Below are 16,479 nucleotides of genomic sequence, written 5' to 3'. Positions count from 1 at the left end.
CTCCCATGCGCCTACGACACCTGCGGTGGAGTCTACCAGGGTGCCGTCCATGTCGAATAGGCTGGGCCCGGGTGTCAGCGGACAGCGAAATATGGAGAGCATGCAGGACGTACACGGCTTCGACCACGAATTTCTGTACAGCCATGGGTGATATCTACAGTCGACTCTGTCTTAACCCATACCTGTCATAACCCATAACCTGTAATAACCCATAGGTTTTTGGCTTCCACCGACATGGTAGATAGTAAAAACCCATAAGTCTCCCGTATCCCATAACCCATAGCTTTTTGAAGGGTCATAACCCATAAAACAACCTATATTAGGAAGGTACAGGTCTCCTTCTCACGAGAATCTGGACCATCTGGACCCTTAATTTTTGGTTCTCGTGGTATTTCAGAAGATAACCCATACCAGACTCAAGATTCCGTATCTAAACGGTGTCATAAACGACGTCCGGCCTATACCGGATAGGCTGTCTGTCACGCGTACTAGGTAGTCACATAATGTCACACGTTCTGGTAACCCATAGTCTGCAGAAACCCATAACTTTTGGGTTCCACGACCCGTTATGGGTTAAGACAGAGTCGACTGTAGTGCGATAGGTTGCTAAAGCGAAGGAGTCATATACCTCTTATATCCGGATGAGCATCGGGGAAACTAGACCGACCGCGATCGGAAACATAAAGATTTTGTCAAGACTCATCTCGGACAAGTCGAACGTGCGTTCTCTGCTAGCCGGCGACATGTGCGGTGCAGCATGTTCGATAGCCGTGTCCAAGGGTAGCAGCGTTACAATGGTAAGGTGGAATTGCGTCGGGGGAAGGGCTTTCTCGGATCAGCCACTGTTGCTTGCATGAAGTCTCTTCACTGCGGAATACATCTTGCTCTGATACTTAGACTTACACTCCTGCCTGCATATACTCGGTATCGGTCTCTGCTTACGCTGTGCTCGCCGCATTCTTGATGGACTGGTTGCTCCGACATAGTCCATTCACAATCTGAAAGGCAGTTTGTAGGTGGAATCGCGTCAGTAGCCATGCCTCCGCGCCGAAGGCCGCAATTCACCCAGGAGAACATCGACCAGCAATTGCAGCAGATCCATCTGCTCGACCCGCAGTCATCTTCAGAGAACCTCGAACAGCTTGGCCCCATCATCAAGCAGATTCACCAGAACAAACAGCAGGAGGTGTATCTCCGTACCGTGCAAGGCCTGATCGAGTCCAAGGATGCTGAAATAGAACGCATCTGTGGTGAGAACTACCAGGATTTTATCTCCTCCGTGTCGACACTCTTTACCATCAAGTCGTACACGAAGAACCTGCGCGAGCGCATCACCACTTTGGATGGGAATGTCGCGCAGGTGGGACATGGCCTCGTAGAGAAGAAGAGGGCGCTCCTACAGTCCAAGAAGACAGCTGCGAACCTGGACGAAGCTATTGACAATCTGCAGGCATGTCTTCGCGTGCTCGATGTCGTAAACAGGGTCGGGGAGATGGTCCAGGAGGGGAAGTATTGGAGTGCTCTTAGGGTCGGTCATCTACGTTTCCTTGTATGTCCGTACATGCATCGTAATATAACTCCCATCGCCAGTCCTTGGAAGACATCCAAAGCATGCCTCCCACCTCGCTGTCGCAAACTCCATTCTTCCAGCACTTGCTGTCCTCGCTTCCCTCCCTTCGCGGTCAGATCAAGGACGCGGTGACCGCCTCGACTAAACAGTGGCTGCTAGACATACGAAACGTGAGTGGGCAAGTCGGCGAGCTCGCCCTTGAGGCTATGGAGCTCCGCGTCAAGCGGTGGAAGGCTCGACGCGACAGGGACCCCATGTTGCGCTCCGCACGGGTCGGGAGTGCTGTGGAATGGGTGACTTACGAGAAGACTGAGTGTCCGTCTTATTACCCTTGCCTCGCGAATGTGCTAAACGGAGCCAATAGTCGATGCGCTCAAGAACGAGCAAGTCACTGTGGACTTCAAGCCTTTATACCAATGTATCCACATATATACCGCCCTCGATTCGCTGGACGAGTTACGGAAATCCTACCAAGCGGACCGAAAGGTATGTCCTAGTACCAGTCTTTAAATGTGGCATATGGTCCCACCCAGGTATGCCCAGGCACAATCCGACCTTATTTTACCCTCTCCGTTATCCTTGTCGAACCTTGCATCTCTGCTCCAAGAGATTACAGGTTACTTCATCATCGAAACGCATGTTTTGAAGACAACTGGCACATTCCGCTCCGAGCGAGACGTCGAAGAGCTCTGGGACACGCTGATCAGCAGACTCAGCGGCGCAATTGACGATGCCCTCAAGACCCAGATGGATCCGGACACGTTCATGAAGGCCAAGGAGCTCCTCATAAGCTTCACCATGACAATGGAGGTGCGAACAGCCTTCTCGTGATCCGCAACATCGTCTGATGTCCGCCATAGTCTTATGAGTACTCTACGGGTAATATGTACTCCTTCATCCTCGTCATGTTCGAGCGGTACGCAAGTCTGTTGGAGAAGCAGTTCAAGAAACGGTTCGACGATGTGCGCCATTACCACCGAGCCGCTGCGAAGCGTGGCTAATGACCCTTGTGTAGATTCTAGTGCAAGATGATCATGTCTCGATGCAGGTAGACAATAGTCAGCAACGAGACGCAGTCTTTGAAGTCGTGTGGATAAGCAAGGCCGAGCGGGACGAACTGATGAAGTGAGTTACACTCTTTACTCCGGTGACTGTGGTTTTCAAGCTGTTTGCATTTGAAGGGCTTCTTTCCCTCTCCTGCTCCCGTGGTCCCAGAGCTTCTACCTATGCTGTCAATCTGTATGTCCCCAAATATTATTGATGGCGGTTAGGAGCCAATGGCGTTTACCACAGATCCGGACATTTGTTGAGAGATTCTACCACTTCGTTGACGGTGTCTCGCAACATCATCGGAACGTGGACGAGCTCATGAGCAAGGTCGGGCTACCCTGTTATTCCTGTGTCGCGTTCCCTCATACATATTGTACGCGAATGCAGGCTCTTGACAACCTACTCTCTGCGCACATTAGCGATAACATCGCACGACGTCTCGCTACGACGTCTACGCTGACGCAGATAGCGCAGATGGTGACCAACTTGGAACACTTCCAAGTAGCCTGCACCGAGATCGAAGCCACGATAACGAGCATGCGGTGAGTCTATTAATTTGTTCCCAATCCACACCTAACACAGTGGTCTGTTCACAGCACTTCACAGCGCGGCGGGTCCATCCGCCTCACAGCTTCCTCGTCGTTCGCATCGACGATCTCCCGCGCACTGACGAGGATTACTAGCCTGATCACGTCCAAGCTCGACGACTTCTTTGACCTGTCCGAATATGATTGGACGCCCTCAGCGCGGGAGAGTGCGCCCAGCGTATACCTTTACGAACTGTTCAACTGGCTCACGACAGTGCTCGATTCACTGGTCATCAAGGATGCATACAAGGACGAAGCGTACCGTGGCGCAGTTAACTACATCGCGAGTTGTCTCATGGTAAGATAAGCCTGCACCGGGCCTACGTAGCTATAGTATCTCATTGACCCCGTGAATGCAGGATTTCCTTACTGGTCGCAATGTGCCCATGATCAACGAGAACGCCATCTCAAATATCCTAGTGGATATTGATTTCCTGGAGGAAGAACTGAAAGGCATCGGGCGGGCACACCTTGCATCGGCCTTTGCTGAGTTGCGCTCCGTACGTATCCTACTGTCTACTCCTGGGCACGACAATGACGGATTCCAAAATTAGACAACGTCGATTATCTTGTCTGATACTGTGCAAGATTACTTGGTGCCTAGCATTCGCCAGACATCGTACAGCGCTGTCAAGCCCAAACGCCTTCAAGCCCTCCTGGAGAAGCTCGCCAAATACGGCGGCTCGTGCCGGGACAACGTGTCCAGGGAGAAGGGCGAGAAACGGAGGAGGGAGGCCGAGGCAGTGAGCAGGCTATTCCCAGGCGAAAGCCGATGAAACGCCAGTTCTCGGGATGGGTTGTATTGATAGCGGTACTTTTCATGACATCATGTCGCGTCTATGTGTAGCGCATATACGGGATCCCTGGTCTAGTAAGTGTCTGATAAAAGCTTCATAAACCCCATCCATCGCGGCAGATTTGTACATGAAGGAAACCGGGACTTCGTCGCTCAAGACGAGGCACTCCAATATGACATAAAAACAAGCGGAAGGTCAAGGACAACAACACCATATGTAAGCGACTGGGGGAGGCGGGCGTGGTTGTAATAGGCTTTCGATTATCATAAGGAATCGTGATAGGAGGAAAGCGATTTCGGAGGCATGGTCCAGAACCGGAGTTTACACCCGTCGCTTGATGTTGGCGCTCAGCCACTCAAGCCCCTCGTACAGACCGTCACCAGACGTGGCGCACGCCGCCTATGACAAGACATGTCAGCCGAGCCAGATGCACTGTAAGGACGACACTTGCCTGGATATACCACGTTCGCTGTCTTAGCCCGTGAAGGCCGAGCTTGTCGGTGATCTCAGCAGCGTTCATGGCGTTGGGCAGATCCTGCTTGTTTGCGAAGACAAGGAGGAGAGCATCCCGGAGCTCGTCCTCGTTGAGCATCCGCTGCAGCTCCTCGCGAGCCTCGGAGACACGTTCCCGATCGTTCGAGTCAACCACGAAGATGATACCCTGGGTGTTTTGGTAGTCTGCACAGAAGGGGTAAGAGAGAGAGAGGCACGCGTGGGTTGCATCATTACGTACAATGCCTCCACAACGGTCGAATCTTGTCCTGTCCTCCAACGTCCCAGACGGTGAAAGAGATGTTCTTGTACTCGACGGTCTCGACATTGAAACCTGGGACAAATTAGAGACCGAAAAACGAAGCCTGCACAGCATAGGAGGCGCACCGATTGTTGGGATGGTGGTGACGATTTCTCCAAGCTTCAACTTGTACAAGATCGTCGTCTTACCAGCGGCGTCAAGACCGACCTAGCAGCTGTCCATGAGTCGCATGCCCCTCTGGTGGTTACAGAGTATATACCATTAGAATACCTATCAAAGACGAAAAGCGCGCTCAATTAAGCAGAACGCGGTCATCGATGAAGTGTACCCACGCATTTCCTTCTTGCCGAAGAGACCGGAAAGCAGGCGAGAGACCGAGAGACCCATGGCTGCTGCGTATGAAAGGAACTAAAGGGAAAGATATACGGGATCGCGTCCGAGGACTGGAGGATGGTTGGAAGTCGTTTGAGTTGCGTGTGACGGGGAACCGCCTACCGTGGATATTTAAGCTCCGACCCAGCGCTAAAGTCCTTACGTGGTTGCATCCAGTGCCTTTGCTGTCCTACGCTATACATCTCTGACGCTATCACTGCTTTGGGGCCACGCATTGGATACGTTTATCACTGGAATATGTACGTGTTAACCTTGGGATGACTTAAGCGGTCCGTACGCTCTCAGGAAGAGAGTATTCATGGAATGCCGGCAATAACATGATTGTTCTATACCCGAAAGTCGATCGTAAAGTAAGTGCGAAGAGTCGTTCAGGAGACTTTTGGACTGTTTGGTATATGTGTCTCGCGTTCTTCTAGTCGGGCAGAGATGGTTGCGCTCCTGGCCCCCTTTGTCTCCTGAATCGCTGTCAGAGCCGTGACAGAGTTTGTCGATGAGCAGATTGAACTCGCCGAGTCTGGGTCATGACTGTGTTATTGAAAGGTCGTACAGCTTTAGCATCACCAAAGTGGAAGAGAACGAACCGGTCAGAGGTTGAGTTGCCCATGATTCTTCTTTCATGGTTGATAATGTTCAGCCACTGGCGGTAAATGGAAATTTGTGGATCTGCATCGCGCAGACGCAGACAACATTTTGTCCGGCAGGTGAGTAATGATTGAAAATAGTCTTAGATACCGCTTGTAGGCCGACAACTGGGGCGACCAAGTGGGTCCTAGCAAGTTGCCGGGGCTATTGTTCCAAAACCAAGCTTGCATCAGTTACAGCCCAAGTGGAACCTGAGGCCCAGTGGAAATCGACAATATTTTCGTATTTTTAGATACTTTAAATATATTTGCATATGTTTACCTGTATATTTTGGAGGCCACAGACTGCTGAATGACACTTGCATGACACTCCCTTGACCTACTCTACCTGCATCAGGTGCGTGTTGTATGGGGATGTGATGCTGTCGAGTGCGTCGCGTGAGCGCATGCCTCGCGTGTCGCCTGCATGAGCGCGTCGGCCACGTCGGATTGAATCGCGGACTCTACCGCGTTCAAGTTGTTATTTAGCTGCAGTGATCGCGGTATGACATCACTTGCCGCTCTCGCGCGATTCTTAAAGTTGTCGCGTTGCAGTAAACCGTTTGCATGCACTCTCCTCTTAACCACAAGGTATTGTCCCCTTTGCGCTCTGAATTATTTACCAATATGACTTGTCTGCCTAGACGGGATTCTCGAGGCGGGGGGCACGTTGCGGAATGCACAATAATGTAGAGATATAGTGAGTAATTGTTAGTTGCATCACAAAATTTCAATATTCTGACTTCAATTTCAATGCAGGAAGCGATCCTGAGGACAGGTTGAATAGGTATGTCCCCATTGCAAGCACAGCATATGGAACGGAAGACAGGTCGTGCAGACAAACCGGAATAAGTGCGCGGGGGGAGGGGGGCGTAGAGATGGTGGAAGCGGGCATCGGATACCAGAGGTGCGAAGCGGGGGGACGTGCCATTGCCGGGGGACCGGCAGAACAGATGGGCGAGGTGGGGGTCCGAACGACACAACGGAAAAGGTAGAAGATTATAGTAATATGTGTAAATACAGCGGGATGGGCATGCGAGGGGGCAATATATGAGAACATGGGTGAATATCTGTAAAAGTACAAGAATATCCTACCACTCATCCTGATACCGGGGAAGCCCATATACACGGCACACCACAACCATATATCCTCCTGATTTTGTAGCTATTTTCGATGTATTTAGATCTATTACCAACATATGCCACGCCCGCTGCGATAGCGGCACAATTCACTAGAATATAAATCCATGTATTTAAAGTGCCACTTACTACATTCCTCTGTATTTAGAGCTATTTTTCTACCTGTTATATAGAGGAACATATCTAAAAACACGAAAATATTGTCGATTTCCACTGGGCCTGAGGTGTGAGCTTGCAGTGACATACTAAGCTATTCACCCTCCCAGAGACTGCTGATGTGTTATTACTTCCTTGCGGAAGTCTTGAATACCTAGGTATGCGTCGAGTTTCTGAAGGGCGCAGCTGCAAAAGGATTGTTGGAAAAATCCAAAAACCCATATCAGGTCTGATGAAGTCTGATGGTCTTATAATGCCTGATAGCGTTTGGTTTCTATCCTGGTCAGGACTTATCAGGCCCGATAAGATGTGACAGTGTTTCCGGTCTTGTATACATGTTTTTAGTACCTTGCGCCTAAACTAAGTACTATGCAACTGTGAATTCAGTGCATTACCACGATGCCCTCGTACTGCGGGATTATAGTAATGAAGTGGTGTTGCATATGCCCCATACACACGGAAGGAACCAGATGACGGTATATAGCATGATTTGTTTCACATGTGGTATTGCACATTTAGTATAGTAGTTAACTCACGTGACCTAATTCTCTGTTGACTTGGCGGCCCTGTGTTCGAACCTGACTAGTGCACTCATGTTACCTAAGATGGCAATTGGACCATAAAATGCATGTAAGGAGAGAGACTACAAAATCAGCTGAGTTGAGGAACAATGAAGGTGGAAGTGAAGTGAGATTTTTATTATTATTCATGGGAAACCCTATAAGATCTCATAAGACCTGATCAGGTAGCATCAGGCTGATCAGGCTCTGTCAGGCTGGTAGCGCGTTATTCCATTTTTTCGAACCTAATATGGGTATTAACGACCTGATGGCCTTATTGGACCTGATAAGTTCTTACAACTTCTGATAAGGTTTTTTCAAAATTTCCTACACTGTCTACTTCAAGCCGGCAGAGATGGCCATAATTGTGAGACTATAGACTCTGAGAGATATAGTGAAATACCACTGCCAGTGTTTGTGCATGTCGACGAACACTTTCGATATACAGTCGAATCCCTCTTACCCATAGTGGTTGGTGGAAGCCGAAAGCTATGGGTTTTCAGGTATTACAGTAGAATATCTCCTAATGCATAACGTCGGGACCTGGTCCCGCTATGCGTTAGGAGGTCGTATGGCACTTGCATATTGTCACATTTTGTGACAGTGTGTGATGAACCTAGGGATGGTGTCACGCCAGCCATGCATAAGATGAGATCTAGAGACGGTGATTTCTTACTAACCCGAAAAAGGGTGACTGGCAGGTGAAATTCATGCACAAATTAGATGCTCTCCGGTGCCTATCAGGTGCCTTATGCATAATGAGGTGGCTATGTAGGCTTCGTATAGTGGTTGGTACCCTGAAATAGCTATGCATTATGCAGTACCACATTTTTTGCATAAGGTAATAGTAATGGCCATGGTTCCCACCTCGAGCTATGCATTATGAGGTATTATGCATTACTATGTCATGCATTATGAGATATTCTACTCTACTGGGAAGTGCCGACTTCACATCAGCATCTTTGCCCCTGCTCTGGCTGCCTGCAACCAAGTGTAGGACCATTGGGGTTGATGTTACTAAATGCTACTCTGCTGCCCTTGAGTACTTGTATACTTGTGTCAGGCCTGTTCGCTGACGCTCAGTGTCGCAGTGGTGTAGCTGGGCTTGGCCAATGCCAGTGATATGCACTGACACACAACAGACACCAAAGACCAAGGGGAAATAGCCTAACACACCCAGCGGTATGGGTGGAGGTGGTCTGAGATGACTGGAGGGTATAAAGTAGTTCGGGGGAAAGGAGGAGTAAGACAACGTAGGGTAGTCCATCGGAAGACCTGGAAAAAATAAAACAAAGCCTTGACACCTGAAACAAACACGAATCAAAGCTCCAGAGTATTTATCTCCGAAGAATCGAAAATAAACAAAGGTCACAAGCACCAACACCTATTGTAGGATCATGCTCGTGGGATAGAAATTGCTAGAGAGACTTGGTTAATTTTATTTTGCTATGTAATACTCACGGGAGCTAATATTTCGATGGCGGAGATAAATCAATCAATGAGTCAGGCCTATTGGCAAAGCTAGGATCAGTTGTAAATCGCTAAGTTTGACACTTTTGAACTTCGAGGGTCACTGAGATGGTAACTCTGATACGCTGAGACAGTGAAGATCAAACTTGTTTTGACTTTACTTTACATCATACATTTTATACTCCAGCAATGACCCTGCGACCGCCCGGAGATAAATAACAAATACTTGCCGCAACTCCCTTGACTGCTCAGCACCCGTCTGCCACTATACCATGCATCATACAACTCCCTCGTCTCTCCATATGCTCGTCCTAGCCCCTAGAGGTTGTCCTGACGCATTGGTACCTGTCCTGAGCCTTCCCATCACGCTGCGCGATGTTATGATTTTCCCATGCTTATCTCATTCCATTTCCATTCCAAGCATTGCTATTGGACAGTACCTTTCTCTGAGTAGAACTTCCCATGAACACTATCTTCTTCTCACATGTTATCTCCCTTGACTCACCTTCTACCAATGGGCGCCCTTGTATTTCTCATTTCTCTGAGTTACGTTCTCACAGGATAGCTTACGCGTCCTTTCTCATTGTTCTCTTCTTTGGGTATCAACCCCTATACCAGTTACTATATATACTGTAGGAAAACCCATGTATTCCTTAGTTCAACCTCCTGTTGAATACAGCGATTACCTGGACTCTTGACTTGACCGTTGGCATTGGCCCGGCCAGACCTACCTTTCAGTACGCTTACTGAGGTAGTGACGACATAACTGTTGGCATGTGGCCCAGTTATCTCAAGACGACTAGTTAGGACATCGCTTCCTAACACAGCCCCGTATAGGGCTAGAATGCATGAGGTTAAATCCACAACAGCTATGGTGTGACTTACCTGTGATTTGAAGCCCAGATCAGCTCATTTAGCCTGCGCCACAAAGCCCCGGGCCTGCAGGGCCTGGCTCGGGCTTCGGACAACCCAAGCCAGGCCCTGTCCTCAGGCTTGACATCAGGAAAACCCTCCCTGGCAAATTAGACATAATTTTGCATAATTGGCTCTAGGGCCATATAATGAAGATAATGGGCGGATAAGTTCTGGATAAGTTCATATAACCGACATAATCTCATACAAGAGAACACCAAAGTCATAAGTCAATGTTATTTGGTACATATATACAATCTGATCATGGACATTTGTAGTAGATACATTCTACATACATAACCTTTGCCACAAGTCCCGACAGAGTCCGGTCCTTGTGTCCTGCTATCCCTTCTACCAGTTGTCGCGATTACTTCTTGGGCATGACTGCAGGGCTTACCAGGTGTCAACAGTGGGGCAGTAGCTACGGCCGCACTCCCATGTTCTCGTGCATCCCGTTATACCGTTATACATTCATGGACCCGGATCGGCACTGTTTGTGACCATCAGTATAGCTCACGTACTAGAAGATGTCAGCTGTGGGGTGCTTGCAATGCCAGCCATGGTGGTCATACATCGCCTCCGCCAGCCAAGGCTGGAGTTTGCCTGCACCCCAACACTCGCTCGTAGCACGCAGAAAGCCTCGGTCAGTGGGATTGAGTGAGTGTGGAAAAGGTAAACGAGACTTACTCATATCAAACGTCTCGAACCAGATGCATATCCGTTCTCCGATGTATCTACATCCTGTCTGTCGTCAGACTGAGCTTTCGGTCAATACGGGCGAACAAGCGACGATGAAGTTGGCGTCGTTGCGCTCGAAGACAGGCTGCTCATGTGACCGGCCAACGCGACACGAGGATGTTGAAGAGTTGTACGACGAGCGTGCAGGTATATGGATATGGTGGGAGCCTGATGTGGGCGTTTGAAAGATGTCGTGCTCGTCGCCGTGGATGATAGAGCCGGAGACGTGGCTGCGCGTGTGTTCTCATCGTGGTGCCGTTACTTTGCACTGGAAGCCTGGCCTTGCACAGGAACACGACTATTTGATGTCAAAGCTATCCAGATATTGCCGATTGTCCTAGCGTAGCCAGGAAATGCACCATGCATAGGGGAGAGAGCACAGACAAGAGGGCGCCCAGCACACAATAGCCTGAGATCCAGCTTGCGGAGAGAGGCTTCGAACTTCTGTTACTTCGGGTTTGAATGCGCCGACGCGGTCACGTGAGTGTGTTGATACCATGTTTTCAAGCTCCGACCGAATCTACTTCAACAGTCCTCGCGAGTCGCGACTTCCCTCTTTTGTTCTTCCCTCTCTCTCACCGTCTGCATCCAGTTCTTCTTGTGTGCCCAAACAGCTGTGCTCTTCTCGGGGGTCTCGCCTTTCAGCGCCGCATGACTATGGCGCTGCCTTCGTAACCTGAGCCACGGTAAGTCACTTGCAACTGTTCGCTGGCGCTGGCTTTCGCCGACATTGATTTATATGGCACATTTTCAGTGTGCATATAATTGTCATTTCCTGTAGAATCCAAGACCGAGGCCCGCCGCCACCCATCTCATTGCCGCTTGTCGACTTCAAGTCGAATGCATCAGCGGTAAGTATTTGTAGATTTTGAGTACTAGGATATCTGCTGACTCATTTATATGACTAGGCTGAAGACCTCCGACCTACCGTGATTGCCGTAACAGATGAAGGTGGTCAGATGTGAGTTCGCCGATGTTGTCTCGGCAGTTGTCCTTACTGAGATACCATAGTAGCTTCTCTGCTGGTGGGTTAGTCGGTATCCTTGTCCGCTGGGCCTTGGCAGCTGGGTTGGGTGTGGGCTAGCCTTGGGAGGAAACTTGAAAGTTGTGGTCGAAGGTGTGTATCGTGTTGTTACCTTGTGTATATCCAGTACCCTAACCCTTGCTTTCCTGCTACAGACACTGGAGGTATTGTGATCCTTTCGCGTACATGCTGGGATTAGATTTTGGGTGTAGATAGATTATCACAGTTTCGGCTGCTCCATACAGACTGCAACTATGTATATACAATACCCTTGCTGCAATGATATGGATTTTGCTCCCATCTATGCTATACAGTGTCAATAAAAGGAGATAAAAATAAGAGAGTGCCTTGTCTAAGGCTATGTTATTAGATATAAATGTTGGATAACCACGCATAATTACAAAGGGGCTAGCGTTTTAGCGATAATCGGGTATAATGAGATAATCTGTATAATTTTTGACAATTATGCTCTTTTATATCTAATTAGCGGGAGAGGGTTTTCCTGATGGAGTTGGGCTTTGGCCTGGCTCGGGTCTGCTGAAATAGGGCCTGGCTCGGGCTTGAAGCCAGGCCGGGCACAACACTAATTCTAGGAAAGCGTTCTCCCATCAGGGAGATGCTCCTGGCATGCCCACCGGCGGGACATCTCTGCCCGCAGTGAGGGGCATGGGTTATGAGAGTGTGACATGTCAACCCCACTGGGGAGGTCACACCGCCGAGCGCGTTCGCGAACCGCGAACACAAACGTCGCAGGCACGTGCAAGCCACTACACGTGGCAGAGTTTTGTGGCTCTGGCCACACAGACGCGTCCTTATCAGGGCCCCCTGCTTATGATAGAATGCATTCAAAACTGTTACAGAGTTTTCGGAAAAGGTTGGCTGTCCCAGCATGTTCCGTGTCATCCATCTTGGCCATCTCGCTGCAAATGGGTACATATCGCCATATGCGCACCGTTTTCTGTTGGATTGAATGAGTTTCTCGAAAAAATCAATTCAAACATCATAAATGCGCTCTCATATGTGCCTAATTGGGCTAAAAATAGCTCAAATTATCGGTTATGGACCCTCCAGGAGGGTATGGGTTATGTTATCAGGGAGTTATGGGTTTTTGGTACCAATTTACTATCTACCAAGTCGGTGGATGCCAAAATGCTATGGGTTACGAGAATTATGGGTTAAGAGGGACTCGACTGTATCGCGAGACCGTTTTGTCCAGGACGCGAACACGCGACCTAATTAGCGGTCACGTGCTGACGCGTCCTATCGATCCTGACTCGGCTGTTTGCAGCACAAGTAACTCTCAGTTCCTGCTCTTTAGCTATAACGATCATCTACGATTTGCTGCCATGGGTCCCCCTAAACCTAAGGCTGCTTCTGCGGGGGGCGCTGATGTTGATGGCCTGGTGGAACTCTTCAAAACAATCGGGTTGGCTCAGTCAAAGGCGGCGGAGGCTGCAAAGAGTCCGAAGAGTGCAGCCGTCCTGAAGGAGCTTATCCAGAGACATGATCTTCCCGGAAAAAACTTGGATGAGAAGCAGGGAACGTTGATGGCTGCTCTCGCAACTCAAGGTGGTAGGCTTGGGGAGGGGGAGAGGAGCTATGTCCTGAACGCTATCTTGGATGGAAGGCTGAAAAGCACGGATCAGGTTAATGGTGGGCAAGGGAAGTTCTTCCTCCATGTGGATTCCATGTTGATATAGGATGTTTGTAGCTGCTGTTAAGCATCTTGATTCGCATCCGTTGCCCGTGGACCAGAAGGAATTCGACCGAGAGTGTGGTGTAGGTACGTTATCACGAAAAGCCAGCCGTCCTCATTGTACTGACGATCTCTTAGGGTACAGCATCACTCCTGAGGAACTGTATACCAAGGTGACTGAATACGTCTCCTCCGCTGCGGTTTCCGGTTGGAACAACCTCGGCGCCTCCATTGGCGCGCTGAAAGGGACACCTGAACTCCGCTGGGCAAATCCGCTAGAACTGAAGAGTTCCGTTGAGCGCGCATTCACGGAGAGGTTCGGCTCCCGAGAAGCGGCCAAGGCCAAAGGCAAAGTGTGTTCGCACTTACTGCCCTCTTTCTGGCATTGGCTCATGTGACAGCCCCGCTCGTTCCTCAGGAGGTTAAGAAGGAGGCACCGTCTAAACCTACCGCTGCATCTGCTGCTCCAGCGCCTGAAGCGTCGACATCCAGTGTTTTCGAGCAGGGCTTCCTAGGGTCCCTACATAAAGTAGGCGAGAATCCCCAGCTGCACGAACACCTCCGCCAGGCACACCTGGAGTTTACGAAAGGCAAGGTACACACGCGATTCCCACCCGAGCCTAACGGCTTCCTCCACATCGGCCATTCCAAAGCCATCTTCGTGAACTTCGGGTACGCGGCGCACCACGGCGGGCACTGTTACCTGCGGTACGACGATACCAATCCGGAGAAGGAAGAGGCTAGGTATTTTGAGAGCATCCTGGAGATGGTGCGATGGCTGGGATACGAGCCGTGGATGATCACGTACTCGAGTGATCATTTCCAGCGGTTGTATGATCTGGCGGTGGAGTTGATTAGGAGAGACAAGGGTTACGTATGCAACTGCACTCGTAGGTTTCCTTTGTTCTTCGTCTTCACCAATCCTACTCGCTCACTCTGCCATGTCCCAGCCGAGGAAATCAAAGCAAACCGGGGTGGTGAAATGCGGGGTCCCCGAATAGCCTGTGCTCACCGCACACGACCCATTTCCGAGTCTCTTGCTGAGTTCCAGAAGATGAAGGATGGGCATTACAAACCTGGCCAAGCGGTTCTGCGGATGAAGCAGGATTTAGAAGACGGGAATCCGCAGATGTGGGACTTGATTGCTTATCGAGTCCTGGAGACGCCGCATCATCGGACGGGAGACAAGTGGAAGATTTATCCGACATACGACTTCACGCACTGTCTGTGCGATAGTTTCGAAAACATCACGTGCGTCTTTCATGGCTAACGGAGACCTCCCTCCGCTCACTGGCCTTTCCATTTTACAGACATTCACTATGTACCACGGAGTTCATCGCATCGCGTCAGTCATATGAGTGGCTATGTGATGCTCTCGAGGTCTACAAGCCTCGTCAATCCGAGTATGGGAGGTTGAACATAGAGGGAACCCTCATGTCCAAGCGTAAAATCCTGGCGCTTGTGAATGAAGGATACGTGAACGGCTGGGACGATCCACGACTTTACACTCTGATTGCGCTTCGCCGGCGTGGAGTACCTCCCGGCGCCATTGTTTCCTTCGTGAGCGGGCTTGGTGTGTCGACAGCTGCGAGTAACATCCAGGTCGCTAGATTCGAGCAGAGCGTACGGAGTTACCTGGAGAATACTGCCCCTAGGCTACTCATGGTGCTCAACCCGCTAAGGGTAACTATCGAGAATATCCCAGATGGCGAAGTCGTCTGGGTGGAGAAACCATTGCATCCCAAGGTCCCGGAGCTCGGGATGTCAAGAATTCCATTCACGAAACATATCTTCATTGACAAGGACGACTTCAGGACCGTGGACAGCAAGGAGTACTTCCGCCTTGCACCTCACAAGACTGTGGGATTGTTTCAGGCTCCGCATCCCATTACCTGCACGTCATACAAGACAGACCCTGCCACTGGTGAAGTCACGGAACTCATTTGTCGCCTCGAGGACGGCAAGGACGGAAAGGCCCCTCAGAAACCGAAGGCTTTCATCCAGTGGGTGGCCGAGCTTCCGGAGGCCGGTAGCCCAGTGCGGGTGGACGAGACGAGGATATTCCACCGGTTGTTCAGGAGCGACAATCCCGCGGCAGTGGAACCGGACTTCAGAGTGGACATCAATCCCAATAGCTTGGAAGTGGTCAAGGGTGCCTTGGTTGAGGTAGGGTTCTGGGAGCTGGCTAAGAAAGCATATGAAGATGCAAAAAGGGAGGGGAAGGAGAGAACGGATGCTGCCCGTGCCAACCAGGCTACCAATGTCAATGCTCTGGCGTCGGACGATACGCCCGTTGCTACAAGCGAGCAGCTCGTGGGGAAGGAGTGTGTGCGATTCCAGGGATTGAGGGTTGCTTACTTCGCTTTGGACAAAGATTCCTGGGTGGCGTGCCTTGATGAGAAGGAAGGAGTGAAGCCAGGACGCAGGGAGGGGGACTATATCGTGCTAAATAGAATTGTGAGTCTAAAGGAGGATGCAGGAAAGTCTGCGTAAACTTGTAGTGTCGGCGACATGTACATGTTCAATCCTAGTCTATCCCTCGTGATGACTCAGGATGACGCGAAAAGCTCGGATGTTATCGGTAAGTTGCAACCTTGAACGTTAACCTTTGAACCTTTGAACCTTTGAACCTTTGAACCTTTGAACCTTTAACACTTCTGCATGTCACAAATCATGTCTATTATATTCCTGCAGGCCTGCTCAGGCTCGGTGTCGGCAGTAATGCCGAAGGAACCGCAAGCAATATATGTCCAGGAAATGTTGGGGACAGACCGTGTCTGCCTATCCACATCCTCTATCCTTTTCACAAATTCACGTCTACCGTGAAATGGTAGAACCACCACGCCGCGGGTACCAAGGTGTTCAACTTTCCGCCCAGAACGCAATACCAACCCAACCTGCATAGCCGGCTAAGCAGGGCTCGGACCACTGGCACATTCGCAGACACATCGCTACATCGTCACTCACCTTCCATTCGCTGTCTATTTACTACAGTTGACTGAGACGATGCCA

At 50.1% G+C, this 16,479-nt stretch overlaps 3 protein-coding genes across 3 annotated transcripts; 2 read left to right on the top strand and 1 right to left on the bottom strand.

The window, feature by feature from the left end:
* Positions 1-1,036: 1,036 nt before the first annotated feature.
* GLOTRDRAFT_33192 (uncharacterized protein) lies at positions 1,037-3,983 on the top strand (the record flags this gene model as incomplete). Its single annotated transcript, XM_007863488.1, has 12 exons — positions 1,037-1,528; positions 1,591-1,885; positions 1,935-2,056; positions 2,114-2,380; positions 2,431-2,532; positions 2,586-2,695; positions 2,752-2,809; positions 2,864-2,947; positions 3,008-3,162; positions 3,217-3,505; positions 3,567-3,707; positions 3,762-3,983. 12 exons carry the CDS (start codon positions 1,037-1,039, stop codon positions 3,981-3,983), a joined length of 2,337 nt encoding a protein of 778 aa, XP_007861679.1.
* A 342-nt stretch (positions 3,984-4,325) lies between these two features.
* GLOTRDRAFT_33572 (ARF/SAR protein) lies at positions 4,326-5,145 on the bottom strand (the record flags this gene model as incomplete). The annotated part of the gene is made up of 6 exons (XM_007863517.1): positions 4,326-4,403; positions 4,450-4,682; positions 4,738-4,830; positions 4,884-4,965; positions 5,018-5,028; positions 5,091-5,145. The coding sequence occupies 6 exons, from the start codon at positions 5,143-5,145 to the stop codon at positions 4,326-4,328; spliced, it is 552 nt and encodes a 183-aa protein (XP_007861708.1).
* A 7,917-nt stretch (positions 5,146-13,062) lies between these two features.
* On the top strand, positions 13,063-16,038 carry GLOTRDRAFT_54660 (glutaminyl-tRNA synthetase). Its single transcript, XM_007863652.1, has 6 exons — positions 13,063-13,424; positions 13,483-13,554; positions 13,606-13,820; positions 13,886-14,357; positions 14,418-14,718; positions 14,778-16,038. The coding sequence occupies exons 1-6, from the start codon at positions 13,118-13,120 to the stop codon at positions 15,958-15,960; spliced, it is 2,550 nt and encodes an 849-aa protein (XP_007861843.1). The 5' UTR covers positions 13,063-13,117; the 3' UTR covers positions 15,961-16,038.
* The last annotated feature ends 441 nt before the right edge of the window (positions 16,039-16,479 follow it).

Source organism: Gloeophyllum trabeum (genome assembly GCF_000344685.1).
Source record: "Gloeophyllum trabeum ATCC 11539 unplaced genomic scaffold GLOTRscaffold_00002, whole genome shotgun sequence".
NCBI lineage: Eukaryota > Fungi > Basidiomycota > Agaricomycetes > Gloeophyllales > Gloeophyllaceae > Gloeophyllum > Gloeophyllum trabeum.
Note: the sequence above shows the minus strand (reverse complement) of the source record. Positions and strands in the feature narration are given on the sequence as shown.

Excerpts from the sequence above, each read along its gene's own strand:
- GLOTRDRAFT_54660 (XM_007863652.1), top strand. The coding sequence starts at position 13,118 with ATGGGTCCCCCTAAACCTAAGGCTGCTTCTGCGGGGGGCGCTGATGTT. Across the intron at positions 14,358-14,417 it reads TTACGTATGCAACTGCACTC|CCGAGGAAATCAAAGCAAAC; the intron begins GTAGGTTTCCTT and ends GCCATGTCCCAG. Across the intron at positions 14,719-14,777 it reads GATAGTTTCGAAAACATCAC|ACATTCACTATGTACCACGG; the intron begins GTGCGTCTTTCA and ends TCCATTTTACAG.